The 24,966-nt window shown below is 42.2% G+C and overlaps 1 protein-coding gene across 4 annotated transcripts in view; it reads left to right on the top strand.

The window, feature by feature from the left end:
• KANSL1 (KAT8 regulatory NSL complex subunit 1) overlaps window positions 1-23,243 on the top strand; it is a 137,292-nt gene extending 114,049 nt beyond the window's left edge. For 2 of the 4 annotated variants that reach the window (XM_081162819.1, XM_081162820.1), the window contains 9 exons: window positions 5,552-5,723; window positions 13,264-13,446; window positions 13,878-14,066; window positions 14,397-14,545; window positions 19,450-19,571; window positions 20,182-20,239; window positions 20,445-20,557; window positions 21,318-21,570; window positions 21,885-23,243. In XM_081162819.1, coding sequence (XP_081018945.1) covers window positions 5,552-5,723; window positions 13,264-13,446; window positions 13,878-14,066; window positions 14,397-14,545; window positions 19,450-19,571; window positions 20,182-20,239; window positions 20,445-20,557; window positions 21,318-21,570; window positions 21,885-22,115 — 1,470 coding nt within the window. In that variant the 3' untranslated portion in view covers window positions 22,116-23,243. The remainder of the gene's footprint in view (window positions 1-5,551; window positions 5,724-13,263; window positions 13,447-13,877; window positions 14,067-14,396; window positions 14,546-19,449; window positions 19,572-20,181; window positions 20,240-20,444; window positions 20,558-21,317; window positions 21,571-21,884) is intronic. The other 2 variants (XM_081162821.1, XM_081162822.1) reach the window with 1 other exon arrangement.
• The last annotated feature ends 1,723 nt before the right edge of the window (window positions 23,244-24,966 follow it).

Here is a 24,966-nt window from a genome sequence, read left to right on the forward strand (position 1 = left end):
ATGAAAAAAGAATACTTAAGATCTAGTCTCTTATCACATTTGATGTTTATAATACAATTGTATTGTCTACAGTCACTATACTATGTATTAGATCTCCAGGACTTTAATATTCAGTAGTTGCAAGTTTGTGCCCTTACACAGCATTTCTCTTATTTCCTCAACACCTCCCCCCCATTTCTGTTTTTTAAAAATTCATATTTATTCATATAATTCCAAATTACTGGTTAATTACATACAAGTCCATGATTGTTATTTCTTCCTCTTTGTTGTTCAAAACAACATTAGGCTGTTTCCCTTTCAATCTCCATTAATGCTTTTACTTTAAATAGGTTTCTTTAGTAAGTAACTTGCTAGATACATCTTCATCTCTCTTAGTTTTTCTGCGTCAGTTTGTTTTCAGTGTGTTTTTAAGGGGTGAGTTAAATCTGTTTACTCTGATTACTGTATATTTGGAATCATTTCTCCCATAATTTTTTAAGCCTTGCCCTTTTTTTTGTTTTTATGTCTTTTCTCCTATTGGTTTAGTTGAATGTACTTTTCATCTCTAGCTGCTTTGGGAACAATAGGACTTTGGAATACCTCTTTTTAAAACTCCGATCTTTCCTTCTATTATGTATAATTTATCTTTATTATTTAGTTACCTTGTTTTTAAATTCCTCCCAGATTAGTCATTTTAAAATTCGTACTTAATATTTACCGACACTCTTTCCATTCTTGGTCACGGTTGCTTTTTGCATTCTACTCCATCCTTCTTACCCAGTACATTCCTTAGGAGCCCTCCAACAACGGGCTGTGAGTTGTAATATCGGCCTATGTATATTAAAAATGTAGAGTTATGTTTTGTGTGTGAGTGTATACATATGTATATTTGTGAATATACCCACAGTTATAGATTGACTTTATTTATTTTTTAATATATTGATTTCAGAGAGAGAAACATCAATGAGAGTCATTGGTTGGCTGCCTCCCGCACTCCCCCTGCTGGGGATTGAGCCCACAACCCGGGTGTGTGCCCCAACCAGGAATCGAACCTCGATCCCCTGGATCATAGGTTGACGCTCAACTAACTGAGCCATGCTGGCTGGACAAGATTGATTTTATCCTTGAATGATGGCTTAACTGCGTGTAAATTTTTATATTCAGCACTATGACAATATTTCAGTGCCTTCTGGTATTATTAATGGAAATTCTGATGTTCTATGAAATATTTCTTTGTAGGTGCTCTGTGTCTTCTCTCTGATAACTTAAGCGCTCCCCCTCCACCACTTATGTTGGTTTTTTTTGTTTTTGCTTTGCAATATCAAGGGATATAATTAAAGAATGAATTAATTTTTAGCTCCTTAGAATCTTGATGTTCACCTTGATTCTGAGAGTTTTTGTCCGTCTTTTGAGTTTTGAAATTTTTCTTTCATTTTCTCTTTTTAAATATAGACTATTAGATTGTTACAGATCTTCTCACTCTCCCATATCTCTTAATTTTTAAAATATTTTCCAATTTTATCTGTGTCTTGTGCTTTACTCTGTAATCTTCTGACTGTTCTGTTCCCCGTATTCATCACATTTCTCTCCAACTTTATTGTTAAACCTGTCGGTTGGGTTTTGTGCTTTAATGTGTGCTTTTAATTCAGAATTTGTTTGTGGTTACTTTTACAAAAATCCTTTTTTCATTCTTTCCTGTTCTTGTTTTACTACTTCCATTCTTTACCTCTTTGAACAATTTAATATAATTATTTTTAAATTGTTTTCAAATTCCTCTATTTCTAGTTTGTTGAGGACAAAGTCTTCCCATTTTTGCAACTTCTGACTGCCTTATATCAGTCTGTGTTTTTGTGTAATCTTTCACAGTGATCTCATCTGGGGCAGGGGTGAGGGAGGCATGTTTTCTATAGGATTCTTATGATCCCTGGGCTGTTGAAATGTCCTTAAGGCACAGTTTCCCATTAGCTCTTCTGAAAAAGCCTCAGGAATGTGGTTGAATTTTGAATGTCAAATTTTTAGCTTCAGGTCCCTGCACATACACAGGTAGTATGAGTTTGGACCTCCTACCTGAACTTGGGTTGGGACTGGGCTTTCTCTTTCTCTCTGATGACTTTTCAGTAAGGTTCCGGGGTAGGTGTTAAACTTTCTTGCCACTTCCCTGCCTAGTTGAGTAAGACTTTCTCATCATTGCCTCCACTTTGTGAGTTCTGCTGTTTCTTACACCTTGGAATTTTCTACTCTGATTTAAACTATAGACATTTTGGTATTGTGATAAAGTCTGGACTTCTCAGAATAAATTTTTAAAGCGTAAAGTGAAATATGGATTCTTGGGGAAACTGTTGAAATGGTCATTAGAATATAAATTTGTGGTATAGTGACTTGTATTTCTTTAGTAATACCTTAAATAGCAGTTATTTAGCAAGAGGTATAATAACTATCATGATTTCAAAGTACAATCACCCTTGAACAATGTGGGGATTAGGGACACCAACCCCCTACACAGTTGAGATCCACGGATAGCTTTGCTAGGCCTTCCCCCCCCCCCCAGCTTAATCACTGTATGGCGCACTGTTGACTGGAAGCCTTACTAATAACATAAACAGTTGATTAACACATATTTTGTATGTTACATGTATTATATATTCTTACAATAAATTAAGCTAGAGAAAAGGAAAATCATAAGGAAAATACATTTACTATGTTTATTGAAAAAATGCGTAGAAGTGGGCCCACACAGTTCATACTTGTGGTATTCAAGGGTGTAAACTGTGGTGACAAGCATAATAATACTTCAGGATGTCTGCCACTACTGTAATGTGATAGGTGAATCAATTTGGAGACCACTTCATGCCATATTCTCTGCTCAAGGATTCATAAAAGATGTTAAAGACTTAAAAGTCTCTTGTTAAAAAGAAGAAACTCTTTAATTTGTTTTTCTAACTTATTTGATACGGGAACCTTTGTAAGGTAATACTGACTAAGCGTGCTGTGAATTACTAAGATTCCAAGAGAAACATTTCAGGACATCTGCTTTCTGCTCTGTAATCTCTTTATAGCTGATGTTTGTACACTTAGCAATACTGAAATAAAAAGTTTAAAAATAAAACCTTTACCTACCAACATTTTCCCCTTCTTAAAACCTCATTCTTAAATTATATCTAGATGCAGATGTTTTAAAATATCCTAAAGTAAATGTAAAAGACAGGAACTTTACTTGCAACATTGACTTAGTTATTGATCCCATTTTATTTTCAAATATAGTTTAAGTTTATAGAAAAATAAACTAGTAAGATCAAATGATTGCATATTTCTTATTAATATTTAATGTACTTATATTTGTTTTAATTGCTATGTGTATGTACTTTAGATTTTTGAGTGCATATACATATTTCTTAATATCAGTAGTACTTGGCATTTTAGATGCTGCATATGAAGTGATGTCACAGTTTGTTTAACCATTCCACGGTTTATTTTTCACTGTTATATACCAGATGAGCCATGAGCATTTTGGCACAAATTTCAAAATCTTTCCCTCTTCCATTATCATCTTAGTTCCTTTGGTTGCATCATCAGCTAGTTCCTTGGGGATCTAGTTTCTAAGAAATATTTACCAAAGCAAAAGAATCTATTGTCATTAGTTCTGTATATTGCAAGATTAGGCTGTATTAAGATTGAGTAGTACCACCTTCAGTATTGTGAGTGATTATTGCCAGCAGTAACACTTTTAACAGTGATTTCTTACTGCTATCAGAGACTATTCTGTTCAGATTACCAGGATTCTCTAAAAAGGATTTTTAAAGTTTGGGTCAAGATTCAGATAAGGTCCATACATTCCAGTGAATCTTTTAAATCTAATTTTATAGGTTTTTTCTTTCTCTTTTTAACCCTTGCAATTTAAACAGTTTTATGATATGCTTAGATGTGATTTTCTTTGCATTTTTGCTCTGCTTGGGTTTTTCAGTTTAAGTTTATGGATTGGTTCTTTAATCATTTTTAGCATGATCAGTGTTTATTTCCTTTTTTCTAATAGTTTTCAAAATAATAAGCTGGTTTCCTTCTCTCTTCAAAGGGCAATCAGTGACGTCTTTGGTGGAGGGGGGAGTGTGTATAGATTATGAAGTCATTGATTTAAACATATTTGGGTTATTCCAGCCATTGAAATTGTTTTGATGTTCAGATTGTCATCATTGATTAGTAAAAGCCTCTTCGGTCAGGCTGGCTCTTGTGTCCTTTTGCTGTGGCTGCAGTAATCTTGAGAGCTTTCTTATTTCTCATTATTAATATTTAACGGGAGCCTATGCTTTGAATTTTTCTAGGCGGCCTGACCATAATTTGAACCCTATGGATCTCAATGATTTTGCTCTCCCAGGAAACATTTGGCAATGTCTGTAGTCATTTTTGACTGTCACAAAGGGGGGGGAGGAAGGCGGGTGCTACTTGCACCACGGGCAGAGGCCAGGGATGCTGCTACTTATCTGCAGTGCACAGGGACAGCCTCACAACAAAGAATTATTCAGCCCAAAATGTCAGTAGGTGCTGGTTTTGAGAAACCTTGCCATATACTAGTTCAGCTAGCATTTTTGTGGCTTTTTAACAGTTTATGAAATCATATTACCTTTCCCACAACCCATGAAATTGACATTGCTGGACCTTTATTAACAGATGAGTAAATCTGAGGAGTTCATATGACTTACCAAAGGTCACACAACTAACCTTCACAGGACCATCTTTGCATGCCATCCATCTATGTGATTGTAAGAAGTAGGCAGTTGAGGAATGTTGATAAAGACCACATTGTTTTCATATGTATCTTTCTCCTATACATCACCATAAAAGCAAACAGCTTTAAAGAGATGTCTGCTAAAACTAAATGTAGCTCTTGAGTTTTTGCTAGCAGAGTTTTTATCCGACTCTTCTGTCTTTATTATACTACCCTTGTTCCTAGCATCCCTTCTCATAGTGTTGTTCCACAGGCAAGTTTTTTCTTCTAGGACTGCATGCTGCCCCATTAATTTTGGGTGGGTCATGATTTGGTAAATGCTAGACTTGTTCTAAAGAGTAGCTGATGACTTCTGTGTAGTCCAGGAAAACTTGCCACCTTATTTAAAACCCCCTGAAAGTCTTTTTAGAAGGAGATGTCCGTTGTCAGTTATTAAGGTTCTTAGGTGGATGAAGTTGCTAAAGAGAGCAAGTCATGTCCCACCAAGGAATTGGGAGCCAACTATTCACCTTAGTGGATGGTTGAAAACCGTGAAGGTGGTTGAAACGTAGGTTTTGTAAAGCATTCTTAGAAAGCCAGTTTCAGTAGCTTTAAAGTATCACAAGTTTTATACCTAAGTAAGCATTTAGGGTTTCAAGTAACTTGATTTCATCACTAAATAAGAAGCTAGTTTACTTAATTACTTTGAAGGTTCATGTGTTGGAGAAATGGAAGTGTTAACAAACTAATCAAACTTCTGTTAACAGTGTCATATAGGTATCTAGAAAGAGCCTTTCGAATTTTGGAGTTAATGAATGGGGAGTTGGGTTTTTATCAAACACTGAATTGTCACTTTTGTCTGGCTTTTTGCAGGTTCACCGCAACAGCCCGATGCGCTCTGGCTGTGATGTGAATCCCTTCTGTGCACTGTGTGGCTCAGGCAGTGCCAACACCATGCCTCCAGAAATCCACTACGAAGCCCCTCTGTTGGAACGCCTTTCCCAGTTGGACTCTTGTGTTCACCCAGTTCTGGCATTTCCAGATGGTAAGAAAGGCCACAGAATATAGTCTAATAAATGAAACAAAGGGTTGAAAATGAAAGGAAGTCATTTCTCACAGCCCTGAAGTGGCTGGGTGGGGCCTATGGACAGTTGCCTCCAGCCACAAGCAAAGTGGTCTTTTATACCCCAGTATATCTTTAAAAATATATTGTCTGTGTGCCCATGATGTAAAATAGGGTGGGCAGCACTGTTCTGAGAGAAGGTCTTCATATTGAGGGTGTTGTATGTATTACTGGGAGTAGTTACATGACGGCTTTCCAAGGTGTCCGTAAGCATAGACCTTCTCTGTTAGCTTGTACTTTTTCTAACACTGATCTACCTGATGAGCCTCTATGTCTGCCGGTTTTCCTTTTCTACCTCTTTCATAGTTGCTCTTCTCCCATTTCACAAAAGAAGAAAGTCATTCTTCTTACCCATATTGACACTGTTTTCTGTTTTGTTTTGTTTTGTTTTGTTTTTCTGTATTAAGTCTCGATGTGGGTCTTCTTCCAGAGTATAAAAACTTTAGGCAGTAGGGATGCCAAAGGGACCATTTCCAAGAATTCATGACTCCTGAAGGAGAAGCCTGTGGGATTTGAGTAAAAAAGAATTTGAATAAAAAAATTAAGCCCTACTTGGTTTGCTCAGTGGTTAGAGCGTCGGCCCTCGTTCTGAAGGGTCACAGGTTCAAATCCAGCCAAGGGCACGTACCTCAATTGTAAGCTCGATCCCAGCCCTGGTTGGTGCGCAAGCATGAGGCAACCAATAGATGTGTCTCTCTCACATTGATGTCTCTCTCCCTCTCTCCCCCCCTTCCACTGTCTCTGAAAAGCAATGGAAAGATATCCTTGGGTGAGGATTAAAAAAATGGATGAAGAAGATGGAAGTACCTTATTTTGTTTAAATTCTGTGCCTTACCTGTCTGTCATCTTAGAGTAAATATTAAGAGAATAACTGCAGTTAGACTTTATTCTGACTAAAAGTCTGATTGATTAAGGTCTAAAAGAAAGATTTTTCCTTCGCTAATTAAGCTAAATACATTTATATGTCAAGGTGTTGATAAAAATATTTGAGTTTATGATTTTTTTAAAATTGCATTTCATGTGATGGGAGTACATGAGCAAAAATGTTGAAACCACTGCTTTAGATACAGTTTACAGGAAGCTTTCATAATCTGGATTGATTTCATTCATTTTCAAATCTCAGGATCTGGTTCCAGCCTATGGAATGTAGTAAGCATTTCCTCTTGAATCACTGTGGTATTTTATCAATTATGTTATGAATGGGTTTTTTTTTGTTTTGGGTTGTTTTTATCTTTATTGATTTCAGAGAGAGGAAGGGAGAAGGGGAGGGAGAGAGAGAGAGTCGTTGATTGGCTGCCTCCTGCACACCCCCACTGGGGATCGAGCCCGCAACCCAGGCATGTGCCCTGACTGGGAACCGAACCGCCATCTTCTGGATCCTAGGTCAATGCTCAACTGCTGAGCCACACCCGGCTAGGCTGTTATGGCTGTTTTTGGATTTACTCTCCATTACTTAAATTGTAAGCTTCCTGAAGGTAAAGGACCATGTTTTTCTTCCTGTTCTGTCCTTTATAATACCTTACACATAGTCTGTATAAGTTTTTGCAAGGAGAATAATTGAGATAGGAGGACTTAAAAGGCTAACTGAAAAAGGAGTCTCAGGAGTGAGAATTATGTGGGATATAAGATTTACTTGGTTGGAGGAGAAAAAAAAATGTTTTAGCATAGGTAGTATATAAACTTTTTAAAGGGACAGATGCTCAGTAATTTGGATTTTGCTAGCTGTACTATGTTTAGTCTTTTCAACTATACAACTCTGCCATAGCACAAAAGCAGCCATAGACAATATGTAAACTAATGGTGTGGCTGTGTTCCAATAAAGCTTTATTTATAAAAACAATCATTAATAGATCCTGGCCAGTGTGGTTCAGTTGGTTGAGTGTCGTCCCATGCACCAAAAGATCTCAAGTTCGACCTCTGGTCAGGGTGCATACGGGAGGCAACTGATCAGTATTTCTCTCTTACATGAATGTTTCTCTCTCCCTCCCTCCCTTCCTCTCTAAAATCAAGAAAAACATTTAAAAAAAACCCCACAGTCATTACTGATATCTGTCCTAGACAATCCCCTCCTTATCTGTTCTTTAAATGATTGAAGTCTTTCTTAGCCACCTAAATCCTGCAACTAGTCCATGACTTATTATCAAAATTCTCTTTGACTAAAGAAAGGACATGGTATAATAGTCTTGCTGTAATTGACTTAGCAAAATAGAAATATTTAGAATATTTGGAGCTATATGAATACTAAGCTAGGCAGGGTTTTCGGTCAGGATTGGTACAGCAGTAAATTAACTTAATGAATGGAAGACACTAAAACATTTTCCTCTGCTTCAAATTCCAGAGCCATTAACTTCTACCTTCTCTTGCCATTTGTGTTACAGCTCATATATCTACTATTTGTATAGCATTTTGTGGTTGAAAATGCATTTTTCTCACAACTTGTCTTCTTTCACTAATCTTGTAAGGTATTGCTTCAGCTTTCCAGGTTAAGAAACAGGCTTAGAGAGGTTGTGGCTTTATCTCAGGCTAAATGGCTAGAGTTTAGATGGCTCCAAAATTCAGGCTCAGGTCATCTGATACCTGTCCTTCATTTTTCTCTATTCTGTGTTTCTTCCCAGCCAGGTTATTAAAAGAAGTCAGGTTTCTACCCAATTCCATACTCTGGCTGCAGATGAAACCACCAGGAAGATTTAGGAACATTTCTTGGATTAGTTACTCTCTCAGGTTTACCGTGTTGAATTGTATAGTCTCATATTTGAAAAAGAAGCCTGAAGCCTATATTTATATTCTGATCCTGATAAGGCCTCTTCCATACTCATTGAATATCAGCTGATAAACATGGTGATCATTCCTTTAACAACAGTGTTACCATGTAGAGTTGTGAAGTCTCCTCCATCCAATCACAAGTACCCAAACCACCTGCCTGACATCCCTCATTCCACCATTCAGCATTTCTACTAGGAGGTACCTGTTCCTTATTCACACTCTGTCCTTCTCACTGTATCACATCTATAGATCTCACCACTACTCTTATACTTCCCCACTCCATCCTATTCCAAGCAACTATAGGTAGCAATGAGGGAGAAAAGAAGGAAAGATCATTTTCTTGCTTGCCTCTAAATACTGTTTCTCCCTTTGTCTCTCTTGTCTTATATACACACAGAGCTCCTAACGATGACACTGGTGTTTGGACAAGAGTTGGTCATTAAATTCTCCTTGTATGAGACTGTAAAGGAGAATATTTATGTGTCTTTTACTATACCAAGTTGGATATATGAACATACCTGCCTGTGGATAAATTAGACTTTCTTTGAGTTGGCCTGGGGTCCTAGTTACCATATCTAATATTGTTCTTATTCGGGTGATTTTGCTTTGTCTAAACAACTACCACATTCAGAATGCAATCTGTAAACCAGAAGATTCTCAGGACCACAACTCCACAGCGCACCATTCTATGTGAATGGTGCCCCCTAAAGGATTGAGGTTCCCCGTGGATCATTGTGTAGAATAATTAGTAACAGTGAAGGCTAGCAGCCAGCATAGTACTGTGTGGGTCAAGTATGTGCATCAGACCTGACCTCTGGGCCACCTTTTTGCAGCCTCTTCATTTTTAAGTAGAACCAGTTGTGTAGTTTGTGAAGATAGGAACCATCTGAGGCTAGTAATCCTAGAGTTCTGTCTCCCATCTTGACCACCCCTCATTCACTCCAATTAAGTATGGCTAGAGATGATGGAATTTGAGGAACTGTAAGCTGGGCAGAAGTTGGAGGCATTAGGGTGTGATAACCCTTTAGTACTCCAGAAGGAGAGACTTGTTTCCTTATCACCTTACTTAATCAAGTCAGGTTAATCTTTAGCTTTGAAATGTAGAGGATATGTAACCTTGGGGAAAAGAAGATCAGTTAGACTTGGGTTTAATAAGAGCACCACCTGCTGGCCATCTGGACATGAATATCTGTGTTTTGAGAGAACTTGCCAAGACAGCTAGCTATAATAGGAGGCTACTACAACTTGCCAGCAGGAGGAGGAAGTGAGCATTACAAAACACCCCAAGAAAGTGAGTTTGAGAAAATGGTGGAAAGTATGAGCAAAACAGCCAAGTGAGTCATGGAATGTCAGGCCCTGGTGAGCCTGAAGTCAAGGCCTCTTTTCATTTTGTTTGCAGAAATAGTAACTTAAGATAATGTTCGTAATCACTTCTGTTTTCATGTTACTGACCTGATCAAGTATTTGCAAACTTTATTCTCTAATAGCAGTTTAATGCTGTTGCCTATGAAGGTGTGGAATGTATGAAGTCTTCTAGCTGAATGGTTCCCTATCATTTTCTCTGCCATTTCATCCCTTTCTTTGCTTACTTTCAGGTTCTCTATATCCAATCTATTCCATAGTTTTAGTTGTACGTGGATCCTAGGTGTTATTTCTTCCTCATCCAGAGCGTGAACTCAGTTCCTAAGAGATCGTTTTTGTTCATTGACTGGCGGATTTACCTGTTCACTCTTATATGAAAACAATTAAAACACAGCAAACTTCTAGCAAAGTGTAGCTGCTTTAGTCCCTTAAACAGTTCATTATTATCCCTAACTGCTTATTTAGTGGGTTGGAGGAGTTCTTTTTTGTTTGTTTGTTTAAATATTTTTATTGATTTCAGAGAGCGGGAGGGAGAGGGAGAGAGAGATAGAAACATCAATGATGAGAGTCATTGATAGGCTGCCTTCTGCACCGAGCCCGAAATCCAGGCATATGCCCTGACCAGGAATCAAACTGCAATCTCCTGGATCATAGGTTGATGCTCAACCTCTGAGCCATGCCAGCCGGGTGGAAAAGGAGTTCTTGGTTCTACTTAATACATCAGCTCCAAGTATGTCCTCTCTTGTGCTTACTCACAGTGTTTAATAGTGGCTGTCTGGATTTGGTTAATTTTTTGAGAAGAGTCTGAGGTCTTGGGGTCCAACAGAAACCATGTGATTACTTTAGCCTATGCTCCAGTAGACAGAGGAAGGGGGAGAGCTAGAGTACATGTCCCTGGGTGTTACCAGCCCTGAGCTAGTCCTGCTGCGTCATCTACAAATGGAGAAGCTAAAGCCTGGTTAATTGACTTGTTCTTATTTTCTCCTCCTATTCAGTGATGGAACTGGGACCCAAATCCAGGTCTCTCTACTTCTAGTCCATTCCTTTTCCCACTGTCTCCTCTTTTCCCTGGCTTAATGAAATCACAATGGTTTTGTAGTCCCGTTACATAGTCCTTGCCAAGTGGAAGTAACTCTTCTGAGAAAGGGGTATCCTGGGATATAGAGGGGAAAGTGGTCTCCCCTTTCTTAAGCCTTCTGTATGCATTCCAGCTCGGCCCAGCTTTCAGAATGCCACTAGACAATGCTTTATTTACTAAGGGCCAGTGGTCCATTCTCAGAACTAGAAAATAATGCCTGGTCCTAAGACTGCTTGCCCATTGGGGATAGCCATCCTTGAGAATGGAACTATTTTATTCACTAAAGGATACGTTCATTCTTGTCCTGAAAGATTTAGTGTTCAAACTTGGTCTTTGAAGTGTCACAAAATCCATGGTTTATACTATAGGAAAGAGTGGTTAAATTCTTTTAAACTGTAGAACTCCCTTGAAAAATATCTTGTACTCTCCAGTTCCTTGGGAATAATTTGCGAAGCATCAGATTCCACCTGAGAATTAAACCTCTCTATTCTCTGGGGCCAAAGAATAATCTCATGGTGTAGTGGCTAAAAGTATGGGCTTTAGGATTATGCAAACCTGAGTGTGAGTGTTGGTTCTTACTCACTAAACTATGTAACCTGGGACAGTTACTTCACTTCTCTGAACCATGTTTTCTGTCTTTAAAAGGATAATGGTGCTTACATCATGGAATTGTTATGAAGATTGATATACACACACAATGCCAGCCACATAGTAATGGGTTCAGTAAATGATCATTTATTCTTCTTTTCTTGTCCCTGCTACCCAATCCTAGCTTAGATTGAGCACATCTTCTACCCTCCCTGGGAGCCAAAACCCCTCACATGTTTTCCATAGAAAAAATGTTAAGTAGAATATATTCATAATAGTTCTGGAAAAAGAAGGCATGCCATCAGTGACTAGAGTTCAGAGTGATTTTCAAATGATGGAAAACAGGATAACTGTTAGGTAGGAGCTGTTATAGGGAGGTTCTTCACCAACAGAGAAGGCCACAGAGAAGTAGGGATTGGACCTGAGCATTTGGTGCTGAATTTGGACTTGTTTTGGAATAGCTAGGTTGGATTTTCCCCTCTTGTACCCCCTACTCCATCAGTGCCTATTTCTGTGCTGTAGTAGTGATATGGACTCTGGGGCTAGAACTTTTGAGTATGTCCCAGGTGCTTAATGGTTCCCAGGAGGAACTGGGAGCTAAAGAAAATATGCTAGTCTTCAGATTAAAGAGAACCTTGGGAAGCTTTTCAGAACTCTGAAAGAAAAAAAAACAGACCTGTGTCTGTCATGAAATTTTGAAGTGCTGTCAGAAAAAACAGGAAATGTTTGAGAATAAACTTAATAAATTTGGATGATTTATACAATGAAAACTGACAAACACTGCTGAGAGAAAATTATAGAAAACCTTAAAATATGGAGAGATATACCATGTTCATGAGTAAGAGACTCAGTATAGACGGCATTTCTCCCCAAATTGACCTGAGTCAGTTTAATATCACAAGATTTTTGTTTGCTTCTTTTTTTCAAAAGCTTAAAAGAGGAAAACAGACCACCTACAAGTGAATAAGAATTAGTTTATCTTATCTGCAACACTGGATATTAGAGTACAGTGGAGTAAAGCTTTAAAAATCTGTGATAATTAAGACTAAAAAGATTAATTTGTGATGTTGAATATTAACTAATCAGCTAAAAAACCTAGGTAATCTCAATGTGGGGGGTGGTGAGGCTCTGAAGGAAGGTGGGAGAAGAATGGTATAATTCTTATTTTGGGGGAAAGATGTGGTACACAATACAGTGCCTGGTACATAGTAGAGAGGGAATATTTGTTGAATGGATATATCCTGAATAAATCCATATTGACTGAAGTCAGTTTAAATGTTTTAGTGTCTAGAAGAATAGAAACAGGATGTCTATCAGTCTTTCAAACCAATAAAGTTAAACTTAGCAGATTACATAAACAAAGAAAACTCCATCAATCTAACAAAAGGGTGTGTTAGATGTGTTTTGTTCTGTTTTTGAACTTGAAAAATAAAAGGCAAAAGTAACTTGTTTGTGAGTAGGAGAATGACCTTCAGTAAAGTTCAGATAAATATGATAGTGCTTGCCCTGCCAGGTTATCATGCCACTGGGCAAATAAAGAAGGGTATGACACAGATCTTGCCCACTGGAGAGTCAGAGTTAACGGCGAATTCACTTCACCTCACTTCATGAGATAGGAGCCCACGGGCCAGGTGTTTGTACTAACCTTTAGGTGTTTTGTGTTTCTTACAGATGTTCCCACAAGCCTGCACTTCCAGAGCATGCTGAAATCACAGTGGCAGAATAAACCTTTTGACAAAGTCAAACCTCCCAAAAAATTTTCATTTAAGCACAGAGCACCCATGCCAGGCAGTCTGCCAGATCCAACTCGTAAAGACAGGCACAAGTTGGTCAGCTCCTTCCTAACAACAGCCAGTAAGTTTCAGAGGACCAGGGAGTCCTCTAGTTGTTTTTCTATTCCTTTTATAATCTCAAGTTACTGGTTTCTGTAGCGGTATGTTAGGGTTGGGAATTGACTGATACAAAGTCAGCTTACAGTCTACTTTTACTCATCTTGGATTTTCTCAGATGGACCCCAAATGCTCAGTGAACAGCCAACAGTGACATGGCATTGGGTCCATCTGTGAACAGGTTGTCTTCTGTAGCCTGGTGTCACATTTCTCTGGTTGAGGACCCTGTTGGCTCCCTAGCCATTGTGCTATTTGCTAGAAGCATGAGTCCCAGAGGACCGTCCTGCTGCCCTAGGTGTCTGTCATTGGCCTAGAGAGAACTTAAGAACTCAGAACTCAAATAAGAAAAGATTGAGAGAAGATATTTTACAGCTCTTTTTCTGTTCCCCTCTTCAGAGCTGTCCCATCACCAAACCCGGCCTGACAGGACCCACAGGCAGCACTTAGACGATGTGGGGTCCGTGCCTGTGGTGGAGCGAGTGACAGCGCCAAAAGCAGAGCGCTTGCCTAACCCACCACCACTCGTGCATGACCCAAACCACAGCAAAATGAGATTGCGAGACCATTCATCTGAGAGAAGTGAAGGTAGGGCCAGGCCCGGCACCTCTACCTGCATTTGCACCTGCTCGGGGCTTTCTGGGGCAGCCTGCGCTTCTCTTAATTGCCCCCAGCTTTCCCTCACTGTAGGAAGGCAGAGTAGAGGGACCCTACTGCTTCCAAATGCAGGCCTCTTCTTACTGCTGCAGCAGCTTCCGCCCAGCCCCTACTTCCCATCAGCCACTTGCTTTACCTTTTTATCCCCCAGGCTTAGAAAGCGTTTTGCCTTCATTGTGCATCGCTGGCATTCCTAGCTTTTGGTAGAGGCAGAGCTGGTGAAGATAGCCACATCTTCCTCTTTTCTGTTGACTTCTGCAGTGTTGAAGCATCACACAGATTTGAGCAGTTCGAGCTACTTGGCAGCCTCCCACCACTCACCGCACAGTCCCTTGGTGCGACAGCTCTCCACCTCATCAGACACCTCTGCATCCACCAGCTCCAGCCCCCAGGTTACAGCCAGCACATCTGTAAGTACCTGCATGGAGTTAGCTGGAGAGCCCCTCTGCGGTTACGGCTCATTTAAGTGTCTCTGGGGACAGTGTAGAGTGGACTGTGAAGCCCAGGGCAGGTATGGGTTTCAGCTCATCGGGATGTAAGTCGGAGCAGCGGTATTTGACTTCCTGTTGCCTGCCTTGAGTTGTTCATAGTCGAGATGGGTCTGTGCTGAGCCGTCCATAGAAGGCCTGATGCAGAGAAAACCCTTAAAAGTGGGCTGTGAGTATTAAAAACCTGTGAGACTGAGTTTCACATTGCACTCAACAATATCATGGCTCTCGCCCTCTTAGTCTAAAAAGTAAGCTGAGAGAAGGAATAGAGGCGCAATGCCTACGGGCATTGAAGACATTGGATTTCCCTGTTTTTACTCTACTGCTGAGTGGAGCTACAGAACTGAGAATAAACACTGGCTGTTAGGGTGCCTGGAACAGAAGGGAGAGGGCAGCCCATGCTTTTCAGGTATACAGAGCAGAATTACAGATCCGACAGCCACCCTGGCAGTGCTTACATGTGGTGCACTCGCAGTGACTTCGTACCACATTCTATCCAGGTAGCTGTTCTCACAGCCATTTCAGACACATTAGAATTTCATTCTAATATTTTAGTTCCTTAAGGTGTACCTCCTTAAACACATCTACCTGTAGCAGCCTTGTGCCACTAAAGGGTCCTTTATGTAGTAATTATAATAATGGTAACAGTAATAATAAAACGCTGCCACTGTAATGTGTGTGTCAGTGCTAAGTGCTCTCCACGTGGTCTCTCAGTCCTATAACACCTTTTGAGATGTAGTTGGTGTTACGGATTCCCATTTTGTAAACAGGGAAACTAAGGCTTTCCAAGGTTAAGGAAATTGCATAAGCAAGGCAACTTGTGATGGTTATAATTGTGATTCAAACCCAGGCCGCCTGGCTGCAGAGCCAGCTCTCTTACATTACACTACACAGTATTGGCCACAGGCGCACCCCATGGCAGAGGCACCTTATGCAGGTGCTTTGAAGCCCCTTTAAAGCTGATATCAAGAAACTTCTAAGCCCACGAAATGTGCTCACTAGGTTCCTGTGATCAGGTAGGAATTTACATTGTTCTAACTTTGCTCTTAAACCTTTAAAAGATGGCATTTAAATTCAGCTCTGCAGGCATTTACTTTTTTGCCTCTATCTTACCTATTTTTTGAGTTATTTATGAAAAGTAAAAACATTTATAAAGAAAATGTATTGTTTATTATTAAAGTTATCTTTTATTCGGCCAGCGGGACCCACTCCTTGCTGGGAACTAAAGTTCCCTTTCGTCCGATAAAGGTTAAAAATCAGTCTTTTCCGAACAGCCTCTTCTTCACCTCCTACATCTACAAATTTTGTCTAAATAGGTGTGTAGTATCTATCACAAACTTAGTTACCCATCACAAAAGGTGAGTAACCAAAAGACCAAATTATTTCAAAGACAGTCTAATTCTGAAAGAAAATCTGAAGTCTGAGATTCAGGTCTTGGTGAGACCAGTATTTTCTCACCTGCTGACCCTCTTGTGTCTGGAGACTGTTAACTTGGGCCTAGATCATTTGACGTTTTTACTTATTATTTATTGAGTATAAATTTTGTATATAGCCCTGTGTTGATCCTTAAGGCTCTTGCTGCCATTTTTTTTTTTTTTTTTTTAAATCTGGATTTATTTAATACAGTGAAAGGCCAGATACTTAAGGTAGAGAAGCTAGAGGACCTAGAGAGGTGGTGGGGGGATGGGGAGCGGGAGGGGTGTGCATGCTAGTGCTTCGCAATAGATTGTGGATGCATCAGAATCGCCTCTGGCTTAAAAAAACACATAAAACCCTGAAGATTCTGATTCGATAGAAGGGGGGATCCGAGAAAAAAAAAATTTAAGAGCTTTTTTTAAAAGCTGCTCATCTTGGTTCTGATGTGCGAACTAGGTTTGGGAACCACTTTCCATTCCCATCACCTGCTCCCCACCTCTGATTTTAAATAGGAGAGAGTAGTTACATTAGACCAAATTAGTACCTGATGGAATTAGGGGTGGATCTAGGTGGAGGGTGTTTGCTTGAGCCTATTGAACAATCCCACAACCCACTTATGCCTCTTTACCTCCAAGGCACTGAAAGCAGGCCCAAGAAGATTACTTGTTTCTGCAGCAGTTGCGCATTCATTCGTTGATTCTTCTTTTTTTAAAAAAAAAAAGTTTTTTATTACTGATTTTAGAGAGAAAGGAGGGGAGAGAGGGAGAGAGAAACATCAATGTTGAGACAGTCATTGATTAGCTGCCTCCTGCACGCCCCCTACTGGGGATAGAGCCCAAAACCCAGGCATGTGTCCTGACCAGGAATTGGACCAGTGACCTTTTGGTGTATGGGACAACGCTCAACCACTGAGCCACACCCGCCGGCCTCACATTCATTCTTGATTAAAATATAGGGAAAGTTCATCTCTTGGGGCTTCCTTAAGGAACACTTCTTGTAGTAGGACATTCAGTTTGAACAGAGATGTGGCAGTGGCAGAGGCCTTTGGGTATGAGGTCACTAATCCTCAGGTGCAGAATTCAGCCATGAAAGATTTGCAAAAGTCTCTTCAACCATTTTGGTTACCCAGTTATCCTAAATTTGTGAGATCAATGACAATCTAGTCCAGTGATTTTCATCCAGTATGCCGCAAGAATTTTTAAAACATGTGCTACTATGTAGTCCAGGCACTGATCTCTTTTCTCTTAGATTATCAAATGACAACAGCCAACACAACCATATCCATTCAGTGTGACTAAATCAAAATTATACTGTTTTTTTTTGTGGTGGTGGTGGTGGTGGTGGTTTTTTGTCATATCGGCAAAAAATAGATTTTTTTGGTATTCTGTGAGGTAGAAAAGGTTGAAAATTGCTGATCTATTTTCACTTGATAGAGAAGGAAGTTGAGGTGAGAAAGACATTGTGATAACCTGAAGTCGAAGGTAGAGCAGCTAAAATCCTGGCCCAGGAAAAGTGCACTGGACATTATCTGAGAATGTCCTTAAATGATGGGATGAGTCAATTATATGTCATCCTCCAGGAACAGAGTAGAGTAGTTAGTATAGGGAACAACCTCATCTCCTTCACTAGTCCCTTCTGAACCAGCCACACAAGGTGGCTTGGGTTTGAATGCAGCCTCTTAGGTGTTTCCAGCTGTATTGTCGCCATGGCAGCATCTTTGTCATCAACTGTTTCCCTCTGGCCTCTCACAGCTCAATTGCCAGTCTCTGTGGCAGGGTACAGTGTTTGCTATCTGGGCACATACAGCTAGTGGGCTTTTTCTTCCATCTGAGAAACCAAGCCCTTTGGCTCCCTGCTTTATTCCTTATTTGGTCTCCCTGCTGCTGTAGTAGATGCTCACCTCCTCTGATACTGGATCCTCATTAGTCTTCTTTCCAAAGAGTTTGATCTTCTCAACTTCCTGTAGAAGTGAATCTCCTTTTCCCAGGAGTGTGAGCTATAGAGCCTGGTCCTCTTCCTCAGTTTCCCTCCACTCATCTAGAAAGCTCTCAGCTCTTCCCCCAAGAATAATAGCCACAAAGAGGGGAAATCATGTAGTGGCTGAGCAGATGGTGGGTTCAGATTTAGCTGAGGAATTGATCTATAAGAAGGAGGTGATTTCATGACATCCAAGGTTAGATGATCTATTGAGTTGGACCTATTCTTTGAGTATCTTTCAGGATAAGGGAAATAATCATCTTTATAACCCAAAGAATCACCACTAGGTTTAAACATTGCTTTTAGAAGCTACTATGGGCCTAAGTCATAGATGGGGACAGAAAGGAGGATTTAAAGTGGGGAGGGGTCCCTGGCTGCTATGGCTCGGTTGGGCGTCCTTCTGTGCACCAAGAGGTCACAGGTTCAATTGCCGGTCAGGGAATATGCCCGGTTTTGGGCTCAACCCCAGTGGCAGGCGTGCAGGAGCAGCAGATTGATGTTTCTACCTCTCTTCCTCTCTCTCTCAAAAAAAAAAACCATTAGTTAAAAAAACAGTCCTCGCTGGGTTTGCTCAGTGGTTAGAGCATCGGCCCTTGCACTGAAGGATTGAGGGTTGGATTCCAGTCAGGGGCACATATCTCCGTTACAGGCTCAATCCCTGGCCCAGGTCCAGGCATGTGCAGGAGGCAACCAATCGATGTGTCTCTCTCATGTCAATGTTTCTCTCTTTCCCCCACCCTTCCGCTCTCTAAAATGTCAGTGGAAAAAATATCCTCAGGTGAGGATTAACAACAAAAGTATTTAAAAAATGTACATTAAAAATTTTTTTTTTTTAAATAAAGGGGAAAGGGATAGTAAAGGTGTACATGGAAGAGTAGGAACCACAACAATTGACTCAAGGCCCCAGAATAGCCACCCCTGTGAAATTCACAGAAGTCTCTTTTCATGTGAGCCCATGAAGGGGGAGGGTGGGCAGTGAGGCTTGTGCATGGGAGATACTCCTCAAGACCACCTAATATTTTTCTCCTGAGGGCTTTGTTATGGGAGACCATCTCCTGTAGGGGTGGGGAACCTTTTTTCTGCTGGTGGCCATTTGGATATTTATAACATCATTCTCAGGCCATACAAAATTATCAACTTAAAAATTAGCATGTAATATTTGGTCAAACATTTAATTAACTCACCCCTAATGTGATGGTTGGAACTGCTTCTCTTTGGTGAGGCCTTGGCAGGGCCAGACCAAATGATTTTGTGGGCTGTATACGGCCCACAGGCCAGACGTTCCACACCCATTAGATGCAAGCAGTTGCTGCCCAGCCCCTACCCAAGGGACACAGATGCCTGTTTATTGGTAATTCTGTTTTAAGTCTCTGGTGTATGCTTTGATGTTTGTAGAATTGTGTCTCTCCTTTAAACTTACCTTTGTCTTACAGCAGCCAATAAGGAGGAGAAGGGGGGAGAGCTCATTTGATATCAACAACATCGTCATCCCAATGTCTGTTGCTGCAACAACCCGTGTAGAGAAACTGCAATACAAGGAAATCCTTACTCCCAGGTAGAGGCCCTAAATAAATCAGCTTTTCTCCCCATTTTTCCTGTTACTGCTCTTTTTCTTTGGCTCTTGTCACTGAGCTTTGGGTCCTAGCTTTGGGTTTTGTCTTCTAGTAGAAGTGAAATTAGTTCTCATTAGTTCTCTCTCATTCCATTATATAAGTCTTAACCAGACCACAAGTCACAAAGTGGCAGTAGACTGTATTATTTGACACATACAGTGCATTTTAAAATACTGAATTTGCTGGCAGCATCAAAGATTCACTTATGAATCTTTATTTCCAGCTTTTGTTGACAAGTCGGAAGATTGGGTGGCCCTGTATATGTGTTCCCGTGTGGTAGCAGTCTGCTGGTGCTGAATAGTGGTGGTCCCTTTAAATAGGTTCCTTTGTTTTTCCAGCCTCCCAGCCTGCATCCAGTTTATGAACCTTGTGGATATTGAGTGTGGAGCCTCTTAGAGGCCTGCAGGGCTAAGGAGGCCAAGCTCAGAGGGCAGAGCCTGCCAGCAGAAAGCAGTATCACTCATAGGCTCAGGGCTCTCGTTCTTGCATGGACTCATTTTTCCTGCCCCAGGCTACCTGCCATCTCATGATTGTCCCTTCTTGGTTTTGCAGCTGGCGGGAGGTCGATCTTCGATCTCTGAAGGGGAATCCTGACGAAGAGAACGAGGAGGTAATGACATGGTCATTCTCTCTTAGAGAAGATACACACATGTGCTGCACACGTCCAGACCTGTGGTGTCAAATGCAGGCACATATTCCTGTTTTGACCAGAAAGAACTTAGTATGGGGTGGGGCTGGATCTAGAATTGATCTACCCTTACTTACACTCAGCTTTCTAGCGGGAAGAAGTGATCATTGAAGCTGCTCTATTGCAGATCGAGGACCTGTCTGATGCAGCCTTCGCCGCCCTGCATGCCAAATGTGAGGAGATGGAGAGGGCTAGGTGGCTGTGGACCACAAGCGTGCCACCCCAGCGGCGGGGCAGCAGGTAATGGGACGGAGTTTGGGCCCTAACTGTGTCCTTGGAATTGCCACCGCCTCTCAGGTTGCTCTTGCTCTTCATACTCATCCACTAGCAGTAGCTGAGAATACAGAGGTTTCTCGGTGTTTTTCGGAACTGATGAGGGTATAAGCAAATGCTGGGTCCTTGCTGAGTGGGAAGTGATCTCCTGGGCTCTAAGAGCAGGCTGGCTGTGACATTCGGTGGCCGGGTGGGGGTTGTGATTTACCAGAGGGGCTTTGGAGGCCTCACCACAAGCTGTCCTTCCTTTGGACAGTGGAATATGGTTTTGTGGTCCTGCTTGAAAGAACTGCCCCAGCTTATCTCCAGTTATTGTTAAGAGTGGCAGAGCCCTCAGGAGTCTCAAGTAGAAGGATTTAGACTCTTGATTTTGCTTTTTTTTCTTCGACTATAATTTTCAGTCTGAACTAATTTCCCTTCCCCTGTGAATTCTAGGCAGTGAGCAGGGATTAGTCCTGGCAGTGTTCAGCTCTGGCTTTCTCTTGGGATGACAGGTGTATGCAGTTCTTACATGTCATATTATGTAGCCACCTCTCTACACGGCAGTGGGAGGAAATGAGGGGATTTGTGGTTCCTAGGAAAGAATTGTTGGTGTCAGTATACCTTGCTACTCTGGTTGGGATGCTTTCTTTCATGCCTCTCTAGCACCCCCACCCGCACCCCCAAATAAACATACGAGTAATCCCTTATTACTCAGGCACTCAGATTTGCACTCCTTGGTGTACAGGTCTTACAGGTCATCAGACGGCCGGACAACCCCACAGCTGGGTTGTGCCAACCCCTCCACCCCCCAGCCCGCCTCTCCTGATGTCAGTAGTAGCCACTCTTTGTCGGAGTTCTCCCACGGTCAGTCCCCTAGGAGCCCCATCAGCCCAGAACTGCACTCGGCCCCCCTCACCCCTGTAGCACGGGACACTCTACGACACCTAGCCAGTGAAGACACACGCTGTTCCACGCCAGAGCTGGGGCTGGATGAACAGGTGAGGAATGCTGCCTTTGCATGGGGTTGGTAGGCTGGGGGGTGGAATTGGGAAGGGACAGTACCTGCTAAAGGTGAATCTACATGTTATGATTTTCCCTCCCCATTTTGGAGGGGAGGAGGGGCTGCACTTGAAATTGACCTTCTGAAGGTACCATGGAAATAGCCATTGTTAAAGGGCGCCCACTCTGTGAGGCATCTTCCCAAACCACCCCAAGAACTCTAGAGAAACTGGTCAGGCACTCCAGTCCACACGTTTTGGGGCAAGGGGCAGCTGGGCCTGAGTCCTCACGAAGGCAACTTGTCTGCCCACAGTCTGTCCAGCCATGGGAGCGGCGAACCTTCCCCCTGGCGTACAGTCCCCAGGCAGAGTGTGAGGACCAACTGGATGCGCAGGAACGGGCAGCCCGCTGCACTCGGCGCACCTCAGGCAACAACAAGACTGGCCGGGAGACAGAGGTGGCACCCACTTCACCTCCCGTTGTCCCCCTCAAGAGTCGGCATCTGACAGCAACAGTTACAACTCAGCGTCCAACTCACAGATGAGCGGGATACGAGAATCTAAACAGACTCACTAACTATTGGCATTAAAGCTTCAGAAATCTCTGCGTTTGATATTCAAACATCATATGCCGGAAATTTTCACGGTTTTTAGTGAATTTAAACAATTTAGATTCTACTTTGGTATTTTTTTTTCCCTTGTTTTGATTTTTGTTCTGTTTTGGTTTTGGTTTCCATGTTTTGTCGTCACACACCTGAGCACTTCCTCCAGTTGGCAAACAGAAGTTCAGGATAAGACCCTGCCAGCCTGGTCCTGGCACATCCTCTGCACTGTTGAATCACTGGACTTAGCGATGTTTGATGATCGCCTCTCCCTCGCACCTGTAGGCAGGGTGGGACAGCCAAGTGGGCAGAGGGAATGGAAAGCCCCAGCTCAGTATTGCCCCCTTAGGTTAGGGTGGGAGAGAGCAGCTCCCTCCTCAGCCCTCCCCTCCCCTCCCGTCCCCTCCCATTCGTGGCTTGGCTCAGCTCCAGCCCTCCTGGCTGGGTCTCCCTTGGTCATCTGTGCTGGAGCACCCCCACCAGAGTCTCTTAGCCATAACTGCCAGCTGGAATGGCTTCCCCCTGTCATCCAGATCTCGCAGATGAATGTTGGGTTTCCTCTGCATTTGGTTATCTCTGTTTTGACTCCTTAACTGCAGTTAAACTGGCTGCGGCTGCTCAGGTCCCCATCCTGCCCCTTTGTGCCCTCTCGTCTGCTCCCCCATGCCATACGTACCCACACACAGCAGTCCTTCCACTTGGACTTTTTTACCCTGTCCTGGTCCATGAAGGTAGAGTTAGGACTACTTAACCTCTATTCCTACTCCTCTGCAAACCTAGGGGTCTGGGAAGTGAGCAGCCATCTCCTCTGTGTAATTCCGTTTCCCTGGCTGATTCAGTCATGTTTCCTCCCCATCCAGTTCCCTGTCAGTGTCAGTTCGGCCCTTTGTCTTTTAAGTTCCCCTTTCCTGTGGAACGTTGTCTGGTCCTAGCTGTGGTTCCCATCACTCTCCATTATCACCCCCTGGTTGTTAACCTTGTGCCTGTCTCATGTATGATTACATTACCAAAAAGGGGGCAATAAGGACTTTTTTTTTTTTTTTTTTTTGCCATTTTGTAATCATATAAAAATAGTAGACAAGCTGCTTAATGGTTGGGGTTTTTTCACAATTTTCAACATTAGTGATTTTTTTGATTCTGTTTGCAATTCAAAGGGTTTGTCATTGTTTCTTTAAAAAAACAATAATGCACCATATCCCTATGCATAAAGTGCTTCTTCTATTTATAAGGTTGAAAATTCTGAATAACCCTTTTAGCATTGTAAAAAAAAAAAAAAAACAAAAACAAAAATGGAAAAAAAAACCTTGTATTTTGTAAATATTTTCTTTTTCTGCTTTGAGCTGTGTATTGGCAGCGAGACATGTAGCTGTCTTTGTTCTATAGAAATGCTTTTCTTCAGAGAAGCTGATCTTTGTTAATGTCTTGATTCTGTTCGCAAAGCACAGACTAGTGCTTTAAAAAAAAAAGAAAGGAAAAAGTGAAAAAAATAATAAAAAAAAGTTACAGAATGTTGCGTGCCTGGCCTTTCTTAACAATTGGACATGGTGGTAATGGTGGCAACTTAGGAGCCAGCCCTGCTGGCAGTTCTCTGGTGTCCTCAGTCTTGCTCTGAACCTCCGGACATCCCCATTCTGTGTTTTTTTTCCCCCCATTGCTTTTCAAAGCATGGAAGGGACATCGATGTGAAAGAGACACATCGTTTGGTTGCCCAAGCCCCCACAGGTGCCCCAACCTGGGCTGGGACCAGCCTGCAACCGAGGTACGTGCTGTGCCTTGGCTGGAATTGAACCTGGGACCCTTTAGTCCATGGGTCGACGCAGTAAGCACTGAGCGACCAGCCAGGGCTCCATTATGTCTTATGGGCACCTAGCAGGGTCATCTTATCACCAGGGAGAGGATGTGGTGGTTTTATGAGGGAGGGAGGTAAGGGTGCCAAGAGGAGAGGGGTTCTGCGGAGATCGTCTGCTTTTCTTTCTGTTGGATGCAGTGTTGCCTCGATGTCCCTTTCTCTGGTGAGGCCAGCAGCACCACGTTTTATATCTATTCCAAATGGCTCTTTAATGGAGATTTCACTTTTCACCACTGACGTTCTCTGGGGCTGGGGCCAGTGAGAATGTATACTTTGTATGGAGCCTGGGCTGCTGCTCACCTGCGACCTGAGATTGTAGTGTCTTTGAGGAGACCAAGTGCTTGATTTTCTTTGTACAAAATGCGTAAGTGGTGGACCTGGTTATTGTCCTTTTCATGGCAGTCAAGTTGAAGCGGCCAGTGAGGCTGCCTGTCCTGGCCGCGAGAGCAGTTCCGAGGTAGCGTTTCTCTGGGGCTGCCCTGTTGCTGCTCCTGTAGTTACAGTTAAGATCTTCTCTACTTAAGCTTCTGTCCGCAGTGGCTAAGGAAGCGCTGAGAAAAGTCATATTTTGAAACTTGAAAAATCTAAGGGTTTGGTGTTAAAGACCTTGAACTGATTAAGGAGCGGTACTATATGGGTGGCTTTGTTGCTGCTTGCTTTTGTGACATTGCTAGGGGTTGGCTGGTATCCCTGTCTTGGTTCAGCAGACCTGTTCCCCAGTACTGCCCCCAAGAAGGGGAAGGCAGCTGTGCAGGCCTTTAAGGGAGCGAAGCCATTCCTCCCGCTGGCTGGCCTAGTGTTGTGCTGATTTCCAGGGAGACATTCTCCCGCCCACCACAGTCTCCTCAGGTTTGAATGCACCAGTACTGGTCCCGCAGACTCGCCGGGCAGTCCCGTGAGCTCGGCCCCGAGGGTATTGACCAGGACCCAGAATGAGATGAGCTG

Source organism: Miniopterus schreibersii, assembly GCF_964146895.1.
Source record: "Miniopterus schreibersii genome assembly, chromosome: 16".
Taxonomy (NCBI): domain Eukaryota; kingdom Metazoa; phylum Chordata; class Mammalia; order Chiroptera; family Miniopteridae; genus Miniopterus; species Miniopterus schreibersii.